Below are 27,243 nucleotides of genomic sequence, written 5' to 3' on the forward strand. Positions count from 1 at the left end.
ATGTTTTGATCACCGAGACTGCACAGATGATGGTGTATATGTTTAGATACACAATTACCTGCTGTTGTGTTGCAATTGCCCTGACGGTATTCAGCACAGTAACATACTTGACAAGTTTGTAGCCTCGGAGCAACAGGCAGTCTAGGTTTGTGTAAGCACACTCTATGATGTTCGCACAATGAAATCGCCTAATAATGCATTTCTCAGAATGTATCCCCATCGCTAGGCAATGCATACTATATTCGAAGCTATCTCACAAATAGGGTTTGACATATACTAATTATACCCTGGCAGTATTCATTTACTAAAATCATGTAACTGTTACTCCCCTCTCAGGATCTGTCCCGTCGAGTCCTCTGACAGATGGACCTAGTGACTGTTGAAAATCTGAGTGGGAAGGTGAGTCTTTTTCGGATGACCTCTATAAAGCAGATCTAGAGGAGACTGGAAGGGTGTATGTCCCATTACGCCAGTTTGAAATTAATTATGTTTCACTAGGCAGAGGAGGCTCCTGGGCCCAGTTGACCAAGTGTGTGTAAAATGTGATTAGCTTTAGGGAATAAATGATTACATGTGCCAATAAATGGGCTTAGTATACTCACCACATCAAGCAACTCCACAATTTATTATTTTTCTTTGGCAGAAATTGAATGCAAAACCACATTAACCTCACATTTGAGGTTATACATACCCACAAGTGAGGAAAACCAAAGACATTGTTCCCCCAGTTATCCTAACCCTGTTGGATGATAGATATATATTAAAAGTGAACTATAAAACTTAATTCAAATCCACAGTTAGCACAAGAATATACCGCAATATTCTTTATGACAAGCTGTGGAGCTATTACACTAGCAGAGTTTTAATTAACCTTTCCAGGTGGAGGAAAAAAGACTCACGGGCTCTTTGAAGCCAGTATAAGACAAGATCAGTAAACCACGCAGTACAATTTCCAGAGCACTGAAAAAATCCCAACATTACTTTATTTTATTTATTTATTTATTTATTTCTGAGATGAAGTTTTGTTCTTGTTGCCCAGGCTGGAGTGCAATGGCACATTCTTGGCTCACTGCAACCCCTGCCGCCCGGGTTCAAGTGATTCTCCTGCCTCAGCCTCCCAAGTAGCTGGGATTACAGGCTTGCACCACTACGCTGAACTAATTTTTTGTAATTTTGGTAGAGACAGGGTTTCACCATGTTGGTCAGACTGGTCTCGAACTCATGACCTCAGGTGATCCACCCACCTTGGCCTCCCAAAGTGCTGGGTTTACAGGCCTGAGCCACCGCACCCGGCCTACTTTATTTTTATTCTTTTTTGAGATGGAGTTTTGTTCTTGTCACCCAGGCTGGAGTGCAGTGGCAAGATCTCGGCTCACTGCAACCTCCACCTCCCTGGTTCAAGCAATTCTCCTGCCTCAGCCTCCTGAGTAGCTGGGATTGAAGGTGCGTGCCACCACGCCTGGCTAATGTTTGTATTTTTTGTAGAGATGGGGTTTTGCCATGTTGGCCAGGCTGGTCTCAAACTCCTGACATCAGGTGATCTGCTGCTGCTTCCCAAAATGCTTGGATTACAGGCGTGAGCTACTGCACCTGGCCCCAACATTACTTTAGATTCAAATTTAAAAAGTAGTCGTGCTGGCCAGGTGTGGGGGCTCATGCCTGTAATCCCAGCACTTTGGGAGGCCGAAGTGGGTGGATCACCTGAGGTCGGGCGTTCAAGACCAGCCTGACCAACATGGAGAAACCCTGTCTCTACTAAAAATACAAAATTAGCCTGGTGTGGTGGCACATGCCTGTAATCCCAGCTACTCGGGAGGCTGAGGCAGGAGAATCGCTTGAACCAGAGAGGTGGAGGTTGTGGTGAGCTGAGATCATGTCACTGCACTCCAGCCTGGGCAACAAGAGTGAAACTCTGTCTCACATAAAAAAAAAAAAAAAAAGTTGTCATGGGCTAGGCACAGTGGCTCATGCCTGTAATCCCAGCACTTTGGGAGGCTGAGGCGGGTGGACCACCTGAGGTCAAGAGTTTGAGACCAGCCTGGCCAACATGGCATAACCATGTCTCTATTAAAAATACAAAAATTAGCCAGGCGTGGTGGTGCACCCCTGTAGTCCCAGCTATCCAGGAGGGTGAGGCAGGAGAACTGCCTGAACCTGGGAGGCGAAGGTAGCAGTGAGCTGAGATCATACCACTGCACTCCAGCCTGGGCGACAGAGTGAGACTCCATCTCAAAATAAATAAATAATATCAAAAAAAAAAAACAAAAAACGAATCATAGTCAAATTCAAGTTGGTATACATCTACTGAGTGAGAAATGCTAGGAGTTTTGGGAAAAATGTAGTTCAGTATAAGCTGATAAGGGAATACCTAATAGATCTCAGAGTTCGTTCCAATTACTTTGGTTAGTATCACAGATGAGTAAGATCAGAGTTTGCACCTAAGTGAATACTTGGAAATTAGGTAAGAAGATAACCAAACAGCAGCGAGTTTCTGATTAAAAGATCAAAGTTTGGCCAGGTGCGGTGACTCATGCCAGTAATCCCAGCACTTTGGGAGGCCGAGTTAGGTGGATCACCTGAGGTCAGGAGTTGGAGAACAGCCTGGCCAACATGGCGAAACCCCGTTTCTACTGAAAGTACAAAAACTAGCAGGACGTGGTGGGGGGCGCCTATAATCCCAGCTACTCAGGAGGCTGAGGCAGGAAAAGCTTGAACCCGGGAGGCGGAGGTTGCAGTGAGCCGAGATCGTGCCACTGCACTCCAGCCTGGGCAATAAGAGCGAGACTCTGTCTCAAAAAAAAAAAAAAAAAAAAGAAAAAAAAGATCAAAGTTCATGAGACCAAAGAAATAAAAAATTCAGACACCAACAGGGCTCTCATTAAGTGACACATTATTCACTTATTAAAAGTGTTTTAATATGTCATTATGTGTTCTATGTATCATGAAAATACAATCCTTGAATCTGGAGTAAAAAGTTATCTATTAAGTTTTTTAGACACTATCAATGTATCACAGTGGAAATTTCCCAAGTTTATTATAAAGTATCATAGAAAATAAGCTACAAGACACTGCCATGATGGATACTAAATTTCCAAGGGATATTAATAGACATTTGTCTCAAATTGAGGGAACAAATTAAAAGCTGGAAATGAAACATATCTTTCTGGCTGTAAAATGACATTTATTTAAAATGTCCAATACTTCTGTTACTAATGGCAACAATAAACCATGGTGCATAGCACATTAGGGACTAAATAAACCTCTATACCCTGAAAATAAAAGGTCTGAAATAAAGTCACCACTGGGTAGCAAGATAAACTGCTGGTATGGTCTTTGCAATGAGTCTAACACTATGATGCTGGAACTGGTTTTGAAACAGCCCTCCTGAGGCCAATCCGATAATCTGGGGAAGGTGGTGAGTATGTATGCCACTGTGCTTGGTCAATTTTTTTTTTTTTTTTTGGTAGTAGAGATGGGTCTCACTATGTTGCCCAGGCTGGTCTCGAACTCCTAGACTCAAGTGATCCTCCCACCCTGGCCTCCTGATGAGCTTTCCTCATCAATTCAAAAGCTGCAGAGGAGGACACATTTCTCTGGAGACAGAAGGGGCTGGGACTGGAATACAGCAGGCATTGGATAGTCTGGATCATAAGGATATGTAGGTGGGTGCTGGTGACACAGGGAGAAACTACTGATCTACAGTGCTGGAATACTACTAGGAAGCAAGCGTCTTCTGGGAAGGAAGGGCATGAGGCTGCAACTCTCTATTCACTAGACTCAAGGTTAATGAATCATGTGGGGGAGGATTGTGGTGACTTTGAATAGCACCAGTGGGTAGAGAAAGGCAATGAGGTCTGAAATAAAATCACCACTCGGTAGCAAGATAAACTGCTGGCATGGTCTTTGCAATGAGTCTAATATTCTGATGCTGGAACTGGTTTTGACACAGCCCTTCTGAGGCCAATCCTATAATCTGAGGAAGGCAGTGAGTATGTAAACCTGTATATGAATATTCCCAATGTTCCCCTACTCCTTGTGTAATCCCCTTCCACAATGGACCAGAAGCCATCTGTAACCAAAAGGATAAGGCAGAAGTGATGGAATGCCACTTCTGAGATCAGATTATACAAGACAGTGTGGCTTCCCCGTTGGCTGTGCTGTGGGAAGCCAGCTGCCAGATCATGACAGCCCTATGAAGAGGTTCACTAAGAGAGGAACTGGAGCCTACTGCCTACAGCCACGTGAGTGAGCTCAGAATAGGATCGCCCCGCCTAGTCAAGCTTTTAGAGCATTGCTTGAACCTGGGAGGTGAAGGTTGCAGTGAGTGGAGATCACATCACTGCACTCCAGCCTGGGCCACAGAGCGAGACTCCATCTCAAAAACAAAAACAAAACCAAAACCAAAAAACCAAAAAACCAAATAACCTTATTGTATATTGATTAGTTTTTTGACAAATGCTTATTGTGCACTTACTCCTGAAAACATTTTTTACAGCTGTCTCTTTACAACGTTATCTCACCAATACCAGTAATTTCCTGTTTCTTTACCCTTGTGCGTCACATCCTTAGCTGGATATGAGAGTGATCTGGCTGAGACCTATCCTTCTGATCTCTGGCCCATCCTGGCCCATTTACTTTGTTCTGTACAACTTAAATATAAGGATAGCACTCTGTCCCTCACTTTCTTTTTTGCTTCAAGTAAATTATACATTGTACTTGAGTGAGCTCATTAATTCCCAATATATCGACTGACTCCTATATGCTAATAATACCGTATCTCTAATTGGACCCACATCACTGATTGCCAAATACATATATCCAATTGCCTCTAGAGAAAGCTATTGAGGTGTCTCATGAATACTTCAAACTCAAAATGTCCAAGAGAGAACTCAACGTTTCTTTAAGCAAAACTACTTCTCCTCCTATGTTCTCTATCTCAGTGAATGGGATTACCTGAATTCTATTCTTTCATGCCAATTGCCAAACTGCCAATTGCCAAATTGACTCCCTTTTCTCTCTCCCCTTTCCTAAGACTACCTTATGATTTTCTCCTTAAACAACTGCAATAACTATCTATTTTCCCTCTTTGCTAATCCATACTTTACAGTGTTGCTAGAGTGATCTTTCTAAAAATCCAAATCTGATCATACCACTTCTCACTTCATACCTTTCAATGGTTCCCTATAGCTTGTAGGATAAAGTGTCCAAATACCTACAGTGCACCATTCAAAATACTTCATGGCCTGGCTACTGCATTCTGTTTTTGTTTCCCCAAAGCACCATCTTTTTCCTTTCTTCTTTGTATTGGTGCTGTTTCCCTAGAATGCACTTTCACTTCTTTAAAAAGATAGTTTGTAACCTAGAATGTACTTTTGTTTTTATTTTGCACAGCTCTCTCTCTCTCTCTCCCCCCCCCCATGCTTAGAAATGACAGAACTAGTTTATATTTCATTAGTCATGTGGCTTTAATAAAAAAACACATTCATGTTAATGTGTAGCAGATTGATACAAAACCGATGAAGAGATTATGGGTGGGGAGGGAGAAAAGGCATCCAATAATAGGAAAAATAATGAGAAATAAAAGAGATTTGACAAATATTCATTTCTGTGCTGTTAAATGAATTCAGAGGATAATAACCTGATGTAATTTATGACCCTTTAAAGTGGTATTTGCTCAAAGTATGAATTCAAAAGGCTGCACATGATGCATAATTCATTCACAAATGACTGTAGAGCTGGCTCTGGCTCCTAGGACATTGGCTAGGACTGGCTCCTAGGAGACTTCCTAGACTCCTCCAAGGCTGGGTAGCAAGCCAGAGGCTAGATCAATTTTTTTTAAATCTCTTTTTCTTCTAAGAAAGAAAAAAAATTACATCTACTAGTCAACTGAGGCTAAGTTGGTTAAAAGAAGGAAAAAAAGCAAGTTTCTTTCCACTCATTAGCACAGTCATCATGAGCAATCATTCTTTATTTTAAAATGTCCCTGGCCGGGTGCAATGGCTCAAGCCTGTAATCCCAGCACTTTGGGAGGCCGAGACGGGCGGATCACGAGGTCAGGAGATCGAGACCATCCTGGCTAACAGAGTGAAATCCTGTCTCTACTAAAAAATACAAAAAACTAGCCAGGTGAGGTGGCGGGCGCCTGTAGTCCCAGCTACTCGGGAGGCTGAGGCAGGAGAATGGCGTGAACCTGGGAGGCAGAGGTTGCAGTGAGACGAGATTGCACCACAGCACTCCAGCTTGGCAACACAGCCAGACTCCGTCTCAAAAAAAAAAAAAAAAAAGTCCCTAAGTTTCAAAGACCATAACTCTAAAAAGGCACCTGCAGCTAAAGATGGCTATAAGAGGGATAAAAATGAAAAGACCTACTCAGATACCCTGGACATCATTTTGTCCAAGCTGATCTAGAGGCCAAATTTGATCTGCCTATAGGCCCAGAGAGGTCTGGGAGAACTTAGAGAAACTTTCTCTCATCTTGTCTTGCTCCCTAATTTTAATCTGATTCTTAATGATCTTTGCAGACCTGGCCCTGAGGCACAGAGTCTCTTTACCAGCATGAGAAAACCTAGACGATATATCAATTTAAGCCTGGCTTGGGACAAACTTGATAAGAAAGGTCATTTCTCTATCACAGTCTCTTGGCTCCAGCCCCAGAATTTACCGAGTGCTCTAATGCCTCTTCTTGGGTATTCCACAACTGTAACAAAGAGCAAATGAAAATCCACTACCTGATCTTTAGACAGAATGAATTTCAGAGTTAGAATTGTCTCAAATAATGCCACCTCTGAGAAAACTGAGCAGTCCTCTACTCTCTTACTTCACAGACTGATTCACAGGTCCCAGTTTATGTTCTCATTGTACCATATACCTATCCCTACAACTGTACTTTACCTATGCACTGTGCAAGCATTTCTTTCATTTATCCTACCTTTATAAGCTTCTTGGAACAGAACAATGTTTTTCTCATCCTTGTATCTTAAGCATTTAGCACAGTTCCTGGAAAACTAGTGTAAATTATTAGTAGTTAAGAAAAGAATCTGAGCCGGGCACAGTGGCTCACGCCTGTAATCCCAGCACTTTGGGAGGCCACGGCAGGAGGATCACCTGAGGTCAGGAGTTTGAGACCAGCCTGGCCAACATGGTGAAACCACGTCTCTACTAAAAATACACAAAATTAGCCGGGTGTGGTGGTGGGCACCTGTAGTCCAAGTTACTCGGGAGGCTGAGGCAGGAGAATCGCTTGAACCAGGGAGGCAGAGGTTGTAGTGAGCTGAGATCATGCCATGCACTCCAGCCTGGGCAACATGAGTGAAACACTCCATCTCAAAAAAAAAAAAAAAGACTCTGGAGCCAGACTGCCTGGAATCAAATCTCAGCTCCACCTTTATCATGTGTGAGACTTTGACCAAGTTATTTAGCCTCTTTGTGCCTCAATGTCCTCATTTGTTAAATACTAACATCATAGCATTGTGAAGACCAAATGAAACAATGTACAGACAGCCCCCAACTTACAATGGTCTCACTTAACAATTTTTCAACTTTATGGTGGGTTTATTGGGGTATTAAATGTATTTCTTTTCTTCTGTTTTTTTTTGAGCCAGGGTCTCACTCAGTCACCCAGGCTGGAGTGCAGTGGGGCAATCACAGCTCACTGTAGCCTTGACCTCCTCGGACTCAGGTAATACTTCCACCTTAGCCTCCCAAGCAGCTGGTTAAGTGCATTTCTGACTTATGACGGATTTACTGAAACATCATCATAAGTCAAGGAGCATCTGTACATAAAGCACTTAGAATAGTGTCTGACTTATGGTAAGCTCTCAGGAAATGCTAGCTAATATTTTTATTATGTAGTATGTACTCAAACTTTTGTTTGAATATATGCTACACATGTGCTTGAGACTGACAGACTTATACATAGATGAAACACTGAACTATAAAGTTGTAATCACCTTCTTCTATACTACTTTTCATTTTACTGTATTACCTTTCTGTGGTACCTTGAATATTCTGTTGTGAGACTAAAAATTTAACTATTCCTGCATTCTGAATTCCAAATAAATGACCTAAGAACTTTTTATACTCTGGTATAGAGCTCATTCATAAGTTGAGAGGCACCTGGGTTCTACTAAAAAGATGTTGCTAAGACTGTATGAAAGACTGATTGAGGAAAAGCTTCCACTGGAGAAAAATCAAACCTTCATGACTTATTTATGAGCTCCTTTTATCTTGTGGCCAGTTTAAAATGAACTTAGAATGTAACATTAAAGATATCTGATAACAGGAAAATCCTGGGAATTGACAAATATTACAAAGGCATCCCTAAAGTATCATTGACTTTGGAATTGCAAAGCTATCTGCAAATCAAAGAAAAATATCAATCTCTAGGAGTCTTCTGCACTTTTTTTTTTTTTTTTGAGATGGGGTTTCGCTTTCGTTGCCCAGGCTGGAGTGCAATGGCATGATCTGGGCTCACCACAACCTCCGCCTTCTAGGTTCAAGTGACTCTCCTGCCTCAGCCTCCCGAGTAGCTGGGATATCAGGCATGTGCCACCACGCCTGGCTAATTTTGTATTTTTAGTAAATATGGGGTTTCTCCATGTTGGTTAGGCTGGTCTTGAACTCCCAACCTCAGGTGATCTGCCTGCCTCGGCCTCCCAAAGTGCTGGGATTACAGGCGTAAGCCACCGCGTGCAGCCGCACTTTTAATGATCCATCTGAAAGGTCAGATTCAGAAGTGATAATCCCTTTAAAAATTTTTGCTCACATAATATATTTAAGCTACAAAGTGTCACTCTTAGAACTGTTCCTCCATTCTCCAAAAGGCATGAAACAAAAAAGTACTTTCTGGCACACTTTTACGGAATAATTATCAAGATATTATCAAGGTTGCATTTACAAAGGAGATTTACATAACCATGGAGATTCTACCATATACAGTCATGTGCTGCATAAGGACATTTCAGTCAATGACAGACTGTATATATAATGACATTCCCATAAGATTATCATGGAACTGAAAAATTCCTATCACCTACTGATGTTGTGAGGTTGTAATGCAGTTACTTTGTTTTATAAATTTAGTATACTCTAAGTGTACAGTGTATATAAAGTCTGCGGTAAGGTACAGCAATGTCCTAGACCTTCACACACATCATCATTCATTCACTGACCCAACCAAACCAGTTTCCAAGTCCTGCAAGCCTCATTCATGGTAAGTGCCTTTACAGATGTACCATTTTTAAAAATCTTTCATACCATATTTTTACTCTGCTTTTTCTATGCTTAGATATGTTTACTTACACAAATACTTACCATTGTTTTACAATTGCCTTGTTTTGTAAAGAATTGTTGGCCGGGCACAGTGGCTCACGCCTGTTATCCCAGCACCTTGGGGGGCCGAGGCAGGTGGATCATCTGAGGTCAGGAGTTCAAGACTAGCCTGGCCAACATAGTGAAACCTCGTCTCTACTGAAAATACAAAAATTAGCCAGGTGTGGTGGCACATGCCTGTAATCCCAGCTACTCTGGAGGCTGAGGCAGGAGAATCACTTGAACCCAAGAGGCAGAGGTTGCAGTGAGCCGAGATTGCACCACTGCACTCTAGCCAGGGTGACAGAGCAAGACTCTGGCTCAAAAGAAAAAAAAAAAAAAAGAATTGTTACAGTTCTTTTATACACGTGTGCGTGAGCACGCACACACACGTATACATACACACATACGTATACACATTAGGTTAAATAATGCTTGCTGTAGCATTTCCTCACCAGACTTTTACAAGGAGAAGGCAGTACATGTTGACTAAATGCTTTATGTTTTTCTACAAATATTGTACTAGCAAAATACAGTAATTATTTCAGTACAGTAACATGCTGTATAGGTTTGTAGCGTAGGACCAATAGGCTATACCATATAGCCTAGGTATATAGTAAGCTATAACATCCAGGTTTGTGTAAATGCACACTATGATGTTTGCACAACGACGAGATCATCTAACAATGCATTTCTCAGAATTCATCATTAAGTGATACATAACTATATAGTATTTTCAGTTTGACTTTACCGCCAGAGAACCTATAAGCCATAAATGATAGCAAACTTGAGATGTAGAGAACAAAGGGAATTGCAAGAAATTAAATGAGAGTTTGGCTTTGGATTTTATCCATTTTCTCGTTAAACTAGCTCACCCTGAGAGCTAACCGGATCTCATCAGGGCAAGATACTGGACCTACCCCATGATGTGTATACATAGAGAAAACAGAATTAGTTTCAAAGAATGTTGACATCAAGACATGGGTGACTGACATAAAAACTCCTGAGGAAAAAAAATGCTTTTTGAGATGGAGTCTTGCTCTGTCACCCAGGCTGGAGTGCAGTGGTGTGATCTTGGCTCACTGCACCCTCCACCTCCTGGGTTCAAATGATTCTCAGGCCTCAGCCTCCCAAGTAGCTGGGATTACAGGCTTGCATCACTACACCTGGCTAATTTTTTTCTATTTTTAGTAGAGACAGGGTTTTGCCATGTTGGCCAGGCTTGAACTCCTGGCCTCAAGTGATCCTCCTACCTTGGCCTCCAAAAGTGCTGGGATTATAGGCATGAGCCACCATGCCCAGCCCATAGTGTTTTTTTTTTTTAAAACCTTTAAACATATACTTGGCTCATTGAAGTTATAAATATCCAAAAGAAACAAGTATGGCAGTCATTCTTATCCCTGGGAGATGCATTCTGAGATACTCAGTGGATGCCTGTAACCAAGAATAGTACTGAACCTATTTGCCATCACATGGAACATGTTTCTATTCAGGTCTTTCTTTTTTTTTGAAATGGAGTCTCACTCTGTCACCCAGGCTGGAGTGCAGTGGCACGATCTTGGCTCACTGCAACCTCCGCCTCCCGGGTTCAATTGATTCTCCTGTTTCAGCCTCCCTAGTAGCTGGGATTACAGGCACCCGCCACCACACCTGGCTAATTTTTGTATTCTTAGTAGAGACAGGGTTTCATCACATTGGCCAGGGTGGTCTCAAACTCCTGACCCCAGGTGATCCTCCTGCCTCAGCCTCCTAAAGTACTGGGATTACAGACATGAGCCACCACGCCTGGCCTTTGTTCAGGTCTTTCACTCACACATTTAAAGCCTATTCCATCTTAACTAAGCACTTATCACACACGGTGGCTATAATGAGATATATCAGCAAAATTAGCATAATTTTTTTTCCTTCTTCATAATTTCCCAGCTAGGAGATTTATTCTTACCATAGATATTAGCAACCACAGCATACAATTTTTTCCTTTCCTTTACATTAAGTTGAGAACTTTCAACCTTTTAGGAAGTACTTTACAGCTTCTCTTTGGCACATCTACATTGCCAGCATCACTACTCTTGTGCTTTGGGGCCATTAGTAAATAAAATAAAGGTTACTTAAACACAAGCACTCCAACAGTCAATCTGGTAACAGAGATGACTACTAAGTGACTACGGAGTGGGCAGTGCAGACAGCCTCTATATGCTGACAAAGAGATCATTCGTGTCTCCGTGGAGCAAGTGGGACCTCAGGAGATTTTATCACGCTACTCAGAAAGGCATGCAATCTGAAACTTATGAACTGTTTATTTCTGGAATTTTCCATTTAATATTTTTGAACTACAGTTGACTGCAGGTAACTGAAACTTCAGAAAGAGAAATTGCAGATAAGGGAGGACTACTGTACTCTTCACAAACTCTTCCAATTTTTGGAAAAGTCAAACTGAAAACCCCTAAGAAACTATCCACATTCTGCTTTGTAGAGGCAAAGTGGAAGTACAAAACTAAAGGAAATGTCACTGAACATCTCATTTTGTTTCTTGGATGTAATTAAATCAAGAGTCAAGCCTCATCATTTAGTTTACACTTCCCCAGAAAACAAAATAAACAAAACTGGGCTATCAGTGCAAAAAGAAACCTACTTTGCCAATGAGTGTTCTAGTTCCAGCAAGTGTTTGAAAGCCTTCTTGCCTTCTCGTCTCCTTTTCTATAATATTTTGGCCAGGAAAGGAGCTGAGGCATGTCCCTTGTGTATAATTCTTTGTTGCATCAGACAGATTTCATTCTACTTCAGCGCTTTAAAAAGATGGGTAGAAAGATGTCAACTTGATGATTTAAAGGGTGGGTGACTCTAGAATCTCTTTAGGTACTTTTAATCATTTAGTTTAGTTATATATTTTTTTAAAAAACTCCTTGATATTTAACTTAATACCTTCTTCTTCTTCTTCTTTTTTTTTTTTTTTTTGTCTCTTTTTGTTTTGTTTTGTTTTTTAGACGAAGTCTCACTCTGTCACCCAGGCTGGAGTGCAGCAGTGTGATCGTGGCTCACTCCAACCTCCACCTCCTGGGTTCAGGTGATTCTTGTGCCTCAGCCTCCCGAGTAGCTGGGATTATAGGTGTATGCCACCACGCCCGACTAATTTTCTGTTTTTTTGTTTTGTGTTTTTGGTTTTTTTTTCAGACAGAGTCGCGCTCTGTTGCCGAGACTGGAGTGCAATGGTGCGATCTTGGCTCACTGCAACCTCCACCTCCTGGGCTCAAGCAGTTCTCATGCCTCAGCCTCCCAAGTAGCTGGGATTACAGGGACGTGCCACCACACCTGGCTGATTTCTGTATTTTTAGTAGAAATGGGGTTTCACCATGTTGGCCAGGCTAGTCTTGTACTCCTGACCTCAGGTGATCCACCCACTCGGCCTCCCAAAGTGCTGGGATTACAGGCATGAGCCACTGCGCTCGGCCTAATTTTCTGTATTTTTAGTAGAGATGGGGTTTTGCCATGTTGGCCAGGCTGGTTTCGAACTCCTGACCTCAGGTGATCCACCTGCCTCAGCCTCCCAAAGTGCTGAGATTACAGACGTGAGCCACTGCACCTGGCCTTGTCTCTATTCTTACTGACAGATGAGAATAATTATCATAGTTCTTTATATTTCCCTTTTTCTTTCTGATTGAACAAATCTAGTTAACCTCAATATTTTTTTCTTGAAGACTGAAATATAAACAGTGACTGAAATATAAATCAGTTACTGTTTTTTTTTTGTTTTTTCGCTTTTTTGTTTTTGAGACGGAGTCTCGCTCTGTCGCCCAGGCTGGAGTGCAGTGGCCGGATCTCAGCTCACTGCAACCTCTGCCTCCTGGGTTCAAGTGATTCTCCTGCCTCAGCCTCCCAAGTAGCTGGAATTACAGACATGTGCCTCCACGTCTGGCTAATTTTGTATTTTTAGCAGAGACAGGGTTTTGCCATGTTGACCAGGCTGGTCTCGAACTCCTGACCTCAGGTGATCTGCCTGCCTTGGCCTCTCAAAGTGGTGGGATTACAGGTGTGAGCCATTGTGCCCAGCCAAAATGTAACAATTTTATTGGTTATTTGATAAGCACGTGAATCCCAACTTATAAACAAGATCATCCTACAGACTGGAATTCTATTAGATGGTACCTTTTCAGTGTCCTTGGCTTATATTCTGGAGTTGGCTGCTTCTTTCTTCTACAAATTAGTTTTTGCTTTTTTTGACATGACAGCTCCTTTCCCCCCTTATCCCTCTCAAATTAAAATTAACCATAATCTTGCAAATAATTTTCTAATACCTTTCAGTTTTGACTGACATCCTACCTGCTACAGTCATTAAGAAATCAATGAATATATTAACTGGAATTGGATTTGGCACCTATCTCCAAGGAACTCAACAGTTCTCAGTAGCCTTAGATGAAATTTTTAATAACCTTAAAAGAGAATTTTAAAAACCAACTCTATATTCTTGTCACTTTTAAGCCTGTTTTTTGAGTTCCCAAATAAAGAAAAAAGGGTAGAATGAGAAAAAAAAAAAAGACCCAAATTAAAAAAGCATTAAAATAGCTACAAAATCCAGCAGCTAATAATTCTTTTGATTAAATATAATTAAATGGCTAGTTTAGGTAGTATCTTGCAAGTACAAAAGAACAGTGTATTTCTTCACAGTCATAAGATTTGAGTGGCAAAGAAACTGGTAAAAGATGATTCTGAAGAAGGTAGACTGTACATATTCCAGAAATGTGGTCTTTTTCTGTCTCTAAAATTCAGAAAATTTTATTTTTCTTTAGAGTCCCAAATAAATCAGGCACAGAAATGCCATTTCAGACTAAAATTAATAACTTAATCAGACAAAGAACAGAAATAGTGTAAATAGTTCAGTCTGAAAGACAGTGTGAAGTAGACCCGAGTTGGAATCCTACTTCTCCCATATAATAGTCCTGTGACTTTTACCTCTTTGTGTTTCAGTTTCTACATCCAGAACATGGGTAAAATATCACTAAACCTGACAGGGTTGTTGAGAATTAAAATAAAGAAGGCATATAAAGTGCCTGGCTCATAGTAGGTACTCAATAAATGATCATGAACTTATCCCTTTTCTCTGACCCTTCTGGAAATTAAGTTTGACAGATAAATAGCACTCTCTTCACTTTCAAAGCTACTGTGATGAGAAAAAGACAGAAATAACTAAATGGAACAATAAATCTCCTGCATCTGAAGTTTTAAAGTAGGTAAGTAATGAAATGAAACCAGTGAGAGATGGATAGAAAGAATGGTGGAATTATAAAACCCATACAAAAGTTATTAAGATACTATGAATCATTTCTTTTTCCTCTTGGCTGTGATGATGAGATTATATTTCATACTCAATGAGTGGAGAAATTACCTAACCTTAGAAAAGTAAAATTAAAAGTGTTTCATAAAAACAAAAATTGCTGCCATTTTCCAGATGTTTTATCAGAAAACAATTTCAAAATGAAAGTAAGACCTTTCCATCACCCATGTGAGATGACCTATTTATATGCCCGCCACTGTGCTAGGTGGCGGTGGGTATCAATGGGAAGGTGAACACACTTATTAAAGGCACAGTGCATGCCAGGTGGTGTTAGGTATGAAATATTTTATTAGTTTGCTAAGGCTCCCATAGCAAAATACTACAGACTGGGACTTTTTCGCATAGGTTCTGGAGGCTATACGAGTGTAAGTTCAAGGGGCCAGCAGGGTTGGTTTCCTCTGAGGCTTCTCTCCTTAGCATACAGATGACTGCCCTCTGCCTGCCTCTTCACGTGATTGTCTCTTGGGTCTTTTTGTTGTGCCCAAATTTCTTCTTCTTATAAGGACACCAATCAGGTTGGATTAGGGACCACTCTCACCCCTCATTTAATGCAATCACCTCTTTAAAGACCTTATCTCCAAGTAAAGTCATATTCTGAGATACTGGGAGTTGGGACATCAACATAGGAATTTTGGAATTTTGAGGGGATACAATTCAGCCCATTACAAACATCATCTCACTTAACCATTGCCCTGTTTTACAAATGAGGAGCCAGGCTCTGAAAGAATAAATAACCCATCAAATGTCACGTAGCCAGTAAGTGGTGGAACCACAATTTTAACCAAGACCTCATTAGCACTAAAGCCTATACTCTTGCTGCTAGTCACGCTTCCTCAAAGAAGTACAAATGTAGTTGGGAAGACACAGTACTGACTGATGAAATTTTACATAAGGAGGTCATCAATAAGAAGGTACTTATTCTACTGGACGTCTTGGTCCATTTTCTGTTGGTATAAAAGAATACCACAGATTGGATAATTGATAAAGAATAAGTTTATTTGGCTCTTGGTTTTGCAGGCTGGGAAGTCCAAGAGCATGGCACCAATATCTGGCAGGGGTCCTTTCATGGTGGATGGGCAAGCAAGCATGTAAGACAAGAGGGTAAATGGGGGCCAAACTTATCCTTTTACCAGGAGCCCACTACCACAGTAATAGCGACTTTCATGATAATGACATTAATGCATTTATGATAGCAGAGCCCTCATGACCTAATCACCTCTTAAAGGCCCTGCCTCTTAACAGTGATATAACAGCAATTAAATTTCCAATACACGAACTTTGGTTGGGGGTGGTGTATAATGAAACCATAGCACTAGACTTATGCCATGATATGGAAAGAATGGATTCAGTATTACTAGCCACTTACAGAACACTTACTACATGTTAGGTGGCATTCTTTCACAAGAGTCTATTGGTCTCCTCACATGAGGAACTGCTGACTGGCAAACAGGAACAGTCTTGGCACATCTTGGCCCAAAGTCTACAAATAGTCCCACATCAATGTCAAACAAAAGAGAGCCTTCTAGAGTATCTTAGATACGACTGTCTTTTACATCTCTTTTCTTCTGCATTTGGGTGTAGGCCATGTGTAGGAACATATGTATGAAACTCCTAATCTGCTTTATAATATTTTCCCTCATGGACATTCTACGCAATATGGTTTTTTTTTTTTTTTTTTGAGATGGAATCTCGCTCTGTCATCAGGCTGGAGTGCAGTGGCACAATCTTGGCTTACTGCAACCTCCACCTCGTTGGTTCACGATTCCCCTGCCTCATCCTCCTGAGTATCTGGGACTACAGGCAGGTGCCACCATGCCCGGCTAGTTTTTTGTATTATTAGTAGAGATGGGGTTTCACCACGTTGGCCAGGATGGTCTCAATCTCCTGACCTCATGATCCACCCACCTCGGCCTCCCAAAGTGCTGGGATTACAGGCATGTGCCACCCGTGCCCAGCCTTCTACGCAATATGTTAGTGGGCTTTCAACTCTATAGCATTTCAGTATGCAAGACAAAAGTCCTATGCTCTGTTTCTCTAGGGTCTCAATTGTGTTTCTTTTTTTGTTTTTGAGACGGAGTCTCGCTCTGTCACCCAGGCTGGAGTGCAGTGGCCGGATCTCAGCTCACTGCAAGCTCCGCCTCCCGGGTTTACGCCATTCTCCTGCCTCAGCCACCTCGCCTGGCTAGTTTTTTGTATTTTTTAGTAGAGACGGGGTTTCACCGTGTTAGCCAGGATGGTCTCGATCTCCTGACCTCGTGATCCACCCGTCTCGGCCTCCCAAAGTGCTGGGATTACACGCTTGAGCCACTGCGCCTGGCCCTCATTTGTGTTTCTAGGAATAAGTGATGGTTTAGATTGTGGTCAGGCTGGCACCTGCTCAGCCCTCTGGTTGACCCTGTATTGTTTTTGCTAAAAGTTTTTTTGTTTGTTTTTATTTATTTATTTTTCTCTTTTTTTGTTTTTGTTTTTGCTAAAAGTATTACCCTAGCTTGTGCTTCTTTAACTACATTTTTTGGCCCTACACTCTGTTTAATTGTAATTATATAATTAATAAGGTAAATCACTTACATTCCCAGATTATGTTACAAATACTCCCAAAGAAGACCAGTCTGGGTATATATGCGTACTAGGGAGGCAAGGCATATGACTTGAACCCTAGTACATACTAACCCTTATACAAACATTGTTAGATGAGGTCTACTTCTTTCTCCTATACTCTGAGGAGTATATTGGAATATTCTCCTAAGAATGTAAACTTCACAAAGGTAAGCACTATGCCTTTGTGTGTGTGTCTGTGTGTGTGTATATTGTAACATATCTAGTATATTTTATATATAAAAATACCCAATATAAATCAGTGAACAAAATAAAATTCACTGCCTCAGAAATATCTATTTTCCCTAGGGTAAAAATAGTAATGTTACTATTTCCAAATAAAGCTCTGGAAGCATAACACTTAAATGCTATTGGACATACATTTTCTTCATTCTTTGAAGTTATATTTTGAACTCCATGATCTGCTACAGTTTACTGTGGCAAGGTAGTTGGCAAAAAACAACAGTACTGTGGTTATTCTGAAGATAGAGCCCTCTATGTACAACTAGACAAAAGGAAAACTTCACTAACTAGAATATTTAGAAACTGAGGTATTACGATTAATTTATGACTAATTTTCTGGTTTACTGAGAGCTGACCAGATAATGTCTTTTGCTTCTATTATTGTTGAAATCTTTTCAAGTGATTTTCTAGGCTGATGTGTCACATTCTTCTGCATGCAATGAAGAAAAAACCCTTTAAAGTCTAAGCACTTAACCTTTCCTGATACTTACTTAGCCTTGAGCTTTTCACTAGACAGAGAAAGCTATCTATCCAGCTGTGCAAAGGAAGTTAGAATAGGGAAGCTGTGTTTGGTTCATGTAAAGGTACTGAATAAAAGAAAATCCTATACAATATTTACTTAAGAAAAATAAAAAAGAAAAAAAGGAATAGGGAAGCTGCAAAGCTTTTCAACATGGCAAACATTTACTGACCTTAGACTTTAAGTGAAACAATGCATAACAAAACCAATTTTACCACAGGCTAATTGATAAAGATGAGAGTTAATTTCCTATGGCATATTTCTGGTCACAAAAACATCACCATGGCTGGGCGTGGTGGCTCACACCTGTAATCCCAGCACTTTGGGAGGCCGAGGTGGGCAGATCACCTGAGGCTGAGAGTTCAAGTCCAGCCTGGCCAACATGGTAAAGCCCCGACTGTACTAAAAATACAAAAATTAGCTGGGCATGGTGGGGCACGCCTGTGATCCCAGCTACTCAGGAGGCTGAGGCAGGAGAATCGCTTGAACCTGGGAGGTGGAGGCTGCAGTAAGCGGAGACTGTGCCACTGCACTCCAGCTTGGGAGAGAGAGCAAGACTCCATCTCAAAACAAAAACAAAAGCATCACCAAAATTCTAAATAAAGACCCAAAACACTTCTAGTAGTAAACACTGAAATAAATGTGAGCTATATAGAGATCTAAGAAAGATTGATAAAAACAAGTAAGATAGTCATTCACCCAATTTTTAGTGAATTATTAGATGTCGGTGGTCATAGTGGTGGTGGGTTAAATCAAGAAATAAATGTTTGCAAAGTGAAAATTGTAATAAGTACCTCCTCCTACCATGAAGTTCAAACATAAACAATAACCAATATGGCAGGCTCACTGAGAGCTTTTGAACTGCATTGTTTATCATCTACTTTATGAGTTTTTATTTCACAATAATTTGCATTCTTTCATTTTCTAACATGCTTATTCCAGTTCAGGATGGAGGATGATCAGAGACTATCCTGGCTGCTCTGGGTGCAAAGCAGGAACCCAACCCAGACAAGATACCGTTCCATCTAAGGGCACACACCCACTCACTTAGACTGGGACCATTTAGACACGCCAGTGCACTGAACATGTACATCATCTTTGGGATATGAGAGGAAACTGGAGTACTCAGGGAAACTCAAGCAGACAGGGAACTCTGCACAGACAGAGGCTCTAGGGGGAAATCGATTTGTTCCCATTCATCGATGTTACAACAAAACGACATTGAACGAAACAACACAATTGAGACAAGTGGGTGGAAAAGCTGAAATCATATATAAGAACCTTGGGGAAACATTGGAAAGCAGATACAGAAGTAACATATATAGTTTAAAAACAACATAGCACCTTTCTCCAATATTTTCACCTGTTTTAGTTACAGTATTTAATGTTTTGAAATTCCAAATAATATTAAGGTAGGGCGTGTGTTAAAAGAAAAAGAGAGGCTGGGTGTGGTGGCTCACACTTGTAATCCCAGCACTATGGGAGGCCAAGGCAGGAGGATCATGTGAGGTCAGGAGTTCAAGACCAGTCTGGCCAACATGGTGAAACTGCATCTCTACTAAAAATACAAAATTAGCCAGGTGTGGTGGCACATGCCTGTAATTCCAGCTACTTGGGAGGCTGAGGCAGGAGAATTGCTTGAACCTGGGATGTGGAGGTTGCAGTGAGCCAAGATCATATCATGCCACTGCACTCCACCCTGGCTGACAAAGCAAGACTGCCTCAAAAAAAAAAAAAAAGAAAGAAGAAGAAAAAGAGGTTGGGAAACACCAGTGTAAGGGAATTTTTTAAAATGTCAAGAAATTAGAGACTACATTTTTTGTCTCCAGACAAAAAAATACATATAGAAGGCATTTGATGAATGTTTTGAATGGAATAAATATCCAGAATAGCAAGATGGTCTAAACTTTAAATGGAAAAGTAAACTTGTAAATCCCCAAACACAGTAAGATACCTTTGCAACTCTCAGCAACATTGCCTTAAATAATTAAAGAGACAGGATCTCACTGTGTTGCCCAGGCTGCTCTCAAACTCCCGGGCTCAAGCGATTCTCCTACCTTAGCCTCCCAGGTAGTTGGGACTACAGGTGTGTGCCACTGTGCCTGGTTAAGCACATATATTTTATATTAAGCACACATATTTTTATTCTGACATTTTGTGTTTCCGGCTCTTACTACCTTTGCAATTATCCATCCTTCTTCATCTCCATCTTCTGGTGTCTTCCACGTGATAAACAAAAAAGCAGGAATATATGCTCAGATTGAGAACTGCTGTGACCCCTGAGTTTCTTTCTCCACAAACTGAGCATACAAAGACAGCTAAGATTTTCAATTTAGAGGTTTTTGGTTTCCGATTGAAAACCAAGTGTTTCGAAGAAACACTTCACTTCATGACATTTTCACAGAACATATTGTTTCCTATCTGCTGTCAGTTTATAAATCACTGATAAGCTCCAAACCAATCAGTTCTCACAGCTGGAGGGAAATGGAAAGAATGTCTATAGCATAGGCCCTCCTGCCCATCAGCTCCACACGTGGTGGATCTGCTAAGTCTAAGGAAGACCTACCTCGAGCTTCAGAACATCATGCTGAAGTTTACGCTGAAATTCGAGGAAGTTTTTGATTGTCAGCTTTCCCTTCAGATCAGCTCCAAAAAAGTAGGTTGTGAGGGCTGAACACAAGCCAGACTTGAGGGTGTTGCCAGTAGTTGGACGATCTCTGTGGCGCATACCCATACTGGTTTGGGAGCGAATGATGCTCTGAACCTAATACAGAATCAAACCCACATCCAGAAAAATATTAGGAAGTGAAAAAACATAAACATAGAAAAGTAAGAATCATAACTATTGTTTACTATTTGCCTACTCTGTATTATAATTCTCTCTTTTAATGTTTACAACAATTTTTTTTTTTTTTTTTGAGACAGAGTCTCTGTCACCCAGGCTGGAGTGCAGTGGTATGAAATTAGCTCACTGCAACCTCTACCTCCTGGGTTCAAGCAATTCTCGTGTCTCAGCTTCCTGAGTAGCTGGGACTACAGGTGCACACCATCATGCCTGGCTAATTTTTTGTATTTTAATAGAGACGGGGTTTTACCATGTTGGCCAGGCTGGTCTTGAACTCCTGACCTCAAGTCATCCTCCCACCTTGGTCTCCCAAAGTCCTGGGATTGCAGGCATGAGCCACCGCACCCAGCCTACAATAATCTTATAGGTCCTATTATTATCCTTGTTTTACAAACAAGATTGAAGCACACAGAATTAAATAACTTGCTCAAGGTCAAATGGCTGGCAAGTAGTAGAATTAGGGTTCTAACACAGGCAGCCTGACAATTGGGATCCTCTTAGAAAATCTCTGTTCAGAAAAGGATGAATATTTGTTTTTGAGACTCAAAAACTCTCTCACGGCTGGGCGCAATGGCTCACGCCTACAATCCCAGCACTTTGGGAGGCAGAGGTGGGTGGATCACCTGAGGACAGGAGTTTGAGACCAGCCTGGCCAACATCGTGAAACCCCATCTCTACTAAAACCACAAAAAGTAGCCGGGTGTGGTGGGGGTGCCTATGATCCCAGCTACTCAGGAGGTTGAGGCAGGAGAATCACTTGAACCAGGGAGGTGGAGATTGCAGTGAGCCGAGACTGCACCCCTGCACTCCAGCCTAGGTGACAGAGCAAGACTCCATCTCAAAAAAAAAAAAAAAAAAAAAGATGGTCTTGCTCTGTCATACAGGCTGGGGTGCAATGGCACAATCATAGCCCACTGCAACTTCAAATTCCTCCGCTCAGGTGATCCTCCCACCACAGCCTCCAGAGTAGCTAGGACTATACGCACATACCACCAATCCCAGCTAATTTTTTTTCCCCCTGTAGAGAGAGGGTCTCATTCTGTTGCCCAGGTTGGTTTCAAACTAGCCTCAAGTGGTCCCCCCACACCTCCACCTTCCAACGTGCTGGGATTATAAGCACAAGTGATCATGCCCAGCCCAGTTTCTTACCTTACATAATATACCTGATACTTTCTCCCACTTCCTGGAATATTTGCCCTCTTCCTCATTTTGAGAATACAAAAAATGCTTTTTCCTATACATACAGTTTTTCTGTTTTGAAACCACATCTGGCAATCATAACAACTGTATCTGGAGAAGTACCATGGCTCCTCAATGGCAGAAGTTCTATGGAAATGTAATCTATTCCTGGGATTTAGAAGAAATTGTCACCTACTGTAGTCAAAGGTATGGTACCATTTTTCCTTCTCTTATAGAAATCCTGTGGCCGAGCACGGTGGCTCAAGCCTGTAATCCCAGCACTTTGGGAGGCCGAGACGGGCGGATCACGAGGTCAGGAGATCGAGACCATCCTGGCTAACACGGTGAAACCCCGTCTCTACTAAAAAAAATACAAAAAACTAGCCGGGCGATGTGGTGGGCGCTTGTAGTCCCAGCTACTCGGGAGGCTGACGCAGGAGAATGGCGTAAAACCCAGGAGGTTGCAGTGAGCCGAGATCCGGCCACTGCACTCCAGCCTGGGTGACAGAGCAAGGCTCCAGCTCAAAAAAAAAAAAAAAAAAAAAAAAAAATCCTTTAAGAAAATATGTAGTCCTTGTATTCTGGAACTGCCTTTAAGAAAATATGTAGTCCTTGTATTCTGGAACTGCCTAGCACATAGCAGCTTTTTGGTATATGTTGAATTGCCATAATTTAGCTTCCCAGCTAGAGGCATTATCACCTAATTTATGTTGGGGAATCAGAGCAACCGTGACCTTAATGGTATGTTCAAATAATTCATTACATTTAGAGTGAAAACAAACAAACAAAACCAACCCACCTGTTCAAAGAATAATTTTGAGAAATGACATTTTAGGTACTTCAAAAATTGGAATAGCGTCTGAGTATACTGACCAGGGCTAAGGTAACTCCAAGGCACATGAACATATATTTTAAGTATTAATATATTTAAAGGAACTCTCCAGGACAACTTGCCTGTTCAAACTCCTCCATATCTACTTCTCCATCTCCATTCAAATCAAACATCTTGAAGGCAATTTCAAAATTTCTCTGAGGAGCTGCAGAGGAGAGAAAAAAGATATTTAGACAGCATTGACTGAAAATAAATCCCTTTTTAAAGAAAAACAAAAGGCTAAGCACTATAATGTAGTATCAAAGTCACCGTAAAAGTGACTGAGTCAAAGTCTCAGTAAATGGAAAATGATACTGCATTTATTGAGATCACCCTTTTACTCCTTGAAACCAAAGAAGAGTAGTACTATGGCCAGAAAGATGGCACTTGTCTATCTTTTTGTTTCAACGTTCTTTGTCTTAAATGGTTTAGCTTTGCTTTCAGAGACACCATCTTCTTAGCTGTATAATATTAATGTTGTTCTGTTGTTTGAATATGGTATTACCTGGACAAGAAAGTGTGTCTAGGGTGAGACATATTGCTGCAAAGTAAGAAGTTGAAACACTACCTCTTAGTCTTGCCCTCACAACAAGCCAGCTTTCTACTTTGTTCTTTCTAGTCTCTTTATTGTAATTACAGTCAGGAGTTCTGGGCATGTCACCCTGCCAACATGGATAATTTCAAGTTGGCTTCTTTTATTAGTTTATTCATTATCACTACAGCTCTATGGTAAGGCAGAAAAGTGTACCGTAAGGTACTCAGCCCCCTATTTCTTTTTTATTTTTTTGAGACACAGTTTCATTCTCTTGCCCAAGCTGGAGTGCAACAGTCCCAACTTGGTTCACTGCAACCTCTGCCTCCAGGGTTCAAGTGATTCTCATGCCTCAGCCATCTGAGTAGCTAGGATTATAGGCGTGCACAACCAGTCCTGGCTAATTTTTGTATTTTTAACAGAGATGGGGTTTCACCATGTTGACCAGGCTGGTCTTGAACTCCTGACCTCAAGTGATCCACTCGCCTTGGCCTCCCCAAAGTGCTGGGGTTACAGGTATGAGCCACCGCGTCTGGCCTCAGCCCCCTATTTCAATCATGTCAGCTGCATATACAAATTACTAAGTATACTTAAATGGTAAAATTAAGCTGAAGTTTAAATACCAAAATGAAAAAATGCAAAGCTTGACAAAGCTTTCCCTTAATGATGAAAGCTCTTCAAGGCTTCTTTAGTGTTCCTAGATAAGTCATAATATCTTTAATATACTCTGTGCATTGGAATAAAACATAAACTCAATAGCCCTCCTCCCTTCCCATACTAAATGTTCTGGTAAAGAAAACTTAAGTTGTTTACTTCCTTCCTTTGATGCTTCAAATGTATAGAGCTCTCGAGAATAAACCAAAATAAATATTCTACGTGTCCTTATACTGTTGAATTAAAATTTCAGTTACTATCATTTACATGAAAAAAGTAAAGATTTTATGCAGAGAAGAAAGTAAAATGAACTTTGTATATTATGCATAATTGTTAGAGAGGCCATATTCCCATCCTGCTCATGAATTTGTCAACAGCAACACTTTCTGGGTTCAAATTCCATTTTCAGAGAGCTAGGCAGCTAGGCTGGAAACTCCTGGTTTTCAGTTGCGTGGGTGAATCATGTGTGTGTCAGCTTCCAATTGTCTGCTCCACTTGACATTGACTTCCAATAGGTTTGCTTTCCTTTAGGCCACATACAGACAGGGTTTCACCATGTCAGCTAGGCTGGTCTTGAACTCCTGGCTGCAAGTGATCCTCCCACCTTGGCCTCTCAAAGTCCTGGGATTACAGGCGTGAGCCACCATGCCCAGCCTACAACTGCTGGGAAGGATACAGCTGGGGGAATTAGTTTTGTATATTTATTATCACTTCTCAAATTTTTGCTACCTGAATGTTAAATTTTACTGAGGAGTTACTATGTGCCAGGCATTGAGCTAGATAATTGGAGGTGTTTATTATTTGACTTCATACTCTCTATCTTAAAAATTTTCATTTCTTCATTTTTTAAACAAAGGAGGATATTTGGGTTCAAAGCAGTTAAATGGCTGGCTCAAAAATCACACAGCTCCTTTTTGGCAGAACTGGGAATTGAACTTAAGTCACCACTGACTCCAAAGCCTATAAACTTTCTTTATGTTCCACGGCCTCTAATTTGAACATAGAGGTACTTAGAATGAAAAACAGAGTCTTCATGCTGACATGATTTGACCTAAAAACTAAGCAACAAAACAAGACTCACTGGTTGTGTCAGTCTCTGCAAAAGCTGAACATTCCAAGTTGATCACCTCAAGGAGATAACCAATATCACAGAAACACTGCCTGTGTTATGCTCAGGAGTTTAGGCTTGACTGTAGTAAATGGAAGATCCACAGGCAACATTAAACTCTCAGATAGGTTTGTCATGGGTTTTTGGTTTTTGGGACAGGGTCTTGTTCTATTACCTAGGCTAGAATGCAGTGGCCCAGTCATAGCTCAATGCAACCTCAAACTTCTGGGCTCAAGCAATCCTGCCTCAGCCTCTGGAATAGCTAGGACTACAGGTGCGTGCCACCAAGCCTGGATAATTTTTCTATGTTTTGTGGAGATGTGGTCTCACCATTGCCCAGGCTGGTCTTAAACTCCTGGCCTCAAATGATCCTCCTGCCTCAGCCCCCAAAAGTGCTAGGATTATAGGTGTGAGCCACAGCACCCAGCTGGTTTTTTAAAAATTCTGATTATAAATCTCTTCAGCAGAAATGTCCTCTCTTATTCTCCTTATTGTGTCACACTTGGCCCACTTCACTCATATATGTTATTTGCCTAATTCCTGTAGATACTTGAGAATGTAACAATGGCAGAAAATATGAAGCCACTGAAGGTTTTAAGCAGGAGAGTGACACAATCAAGCAATTATAAAGGACTTCTCCAGCTACTGTGTGAAGAATGAGTTGGAAAATAAATGCCAGCTTCAGAGACGATCAGAAGCTCTTGTAAATGCTGAAAATGTGAACTGCGGTGATAGCAGTGGTAATGGAGAGGAGGGAACACATTTGAGATACCTGAAGAAGGCAGAAATTATAGAACTTAATGATTAGTTAGCTGTCATGAGTTGAGAGTGAAAAGAAATGACAGCATGACGGGCTCAGAATACTGTGTAGCTTGCATGGCATGAAGAAAGAGAGCAAATAGATGTAAAAAGTTTGAGAAATAAAATGAGTTTGGATGGGATCTGCTAAATTCAAGGGGTCTCAGCTTATGCAGATGAAGATGTTCAGGAGACAGTTGGAAATATGGGTCTAAAGCTCAGCAGAGAGAGGTCTAAGCTGGGATTTATGGGCATACAAGTGGCTAGCTGCAAAGAACCTGAAATGAAGTTGCCCATGCAGAACTGGAGTGAGGAGGTCAAGAAAAGGGTAGAGTGCAGGTGGAAGCCAATGTTTAAAGTGCAACGAAAAGGAGAGGAGGCAGTGACGGAGGAAGCGGCATCACAATATCAGGAGGAATACAGTCCAAATTAATAGGAAAACATTTGGTAAGAGCCAAGTCAGTATGCTCCCATACACGAATTAAAGCAGTATCCCCATTCCCTCTCTCCACAATTACAGAGCTGACACAGACCTGCTTACAACTTCAGCTTTATCAGGATCTTGTAGTCTTACTGTCCTGTGAGTTCCATGCACGTGCCCAGATCATTTAAATGACTGAATGAGTTATTCTAGCAAATTATGGTTAATATCACCTCCTACAACTAAGGTTAAATACATTGTACCAAACAAAGTATACCCTGTAATGCTTGAGGTTTCTCTGTCTTTTTATCCTGGTATAGTTACTTTCAGAGTACTGGCTTTTTGCAGAGTGACTGAGAGTGCTTGTTAAAGTACATGTGCTGACACCACAGAGGCCATGCACCTGTGCTCGGGCCACTGCTGAGGCAAGCTGGGCTGCAGCCTTGGACATGCTCACTTAGGCCTTACCAGACTCTCAGGGCCCGTCATTCTAGAAAGAGCTCTCAGCTTGTTCAATCTTCATCTGCCAATCATGTCAAAGCATACGGGACAAACTAGTCAAAAACAAGCTTGCTTTAAGTGAAACATGCTACACAGAATATGATGTCAAGCGATTCTCTTGTAAACTTATTTGTCTCCTCTCAAATGTAGGCTTCAGGGCAACTTTAAAAACTAGCTGTTCTGGAAAGCTTTATGGCATCCTGTGTTTATTCTAACTCATAACCTGTTTCCATAGAAAGTTTCTGAAAGATGAATTCTGTTTTTTTGAGGTTTTTTTTTTGAGACTGAGTCTCCCTCTGTTGCCCAGGCTAGAGTGCAATGGCACGATCTTGGCTCAC

At 41.2% G+C, this 27,243-nt stretch overlaps 1 protein-coding gene across 4 annotated transcripts in view; it reads right to left on the bottom strand.

The window, feature by feature from the left end:
- The window catches only part of MICU1 (mitochondrial calcium uptake 1), a 295,337-nt gene that overhangs the window by 82,762 nt on the left and 185,332 nt on the right, over positions 1-27,243 (bottom strand). For 3 of the 4 annotated variants that reach the window (XM_011991109.1, XM_011991108.1, XM_011991110.1), the window contains 2 exons: positions 22,975-23,057; positions 20,563-20,760 (listed from right to left, as the gene is read on the bottom strand). In XM_011991109.1, coding sequence (XP_011846499.1) covers positions 20,563-20,760; positions 22,975-23,057 — 281 coding nt within the window. Of the gene's footprint in view, positions 1-20,562; positions 20,761-22,974; positions 23,058-23,278; positions 23,345-27,243 lie in introns of those variants that run through there. The other variant, XM_011991111.1, reaches the window with a different exon arrangement.

Source organism: Mandrillus leucophaeus, unplaced genomic scaffold (assembly GCF_000951045.1).
Source record: "Mandrillus leucophaeus isolate KB7577 unplaced genomic scaffold, Mleu.le_1.0 Scaffold39, whole genome shotgun sequence".
Lineage (NCBI taxonomy): Eukaryota > Metazoa > Chordata > Mammalia > Primates > Cercopithecidae > Mandrillus > Mandrillus leucophaeus.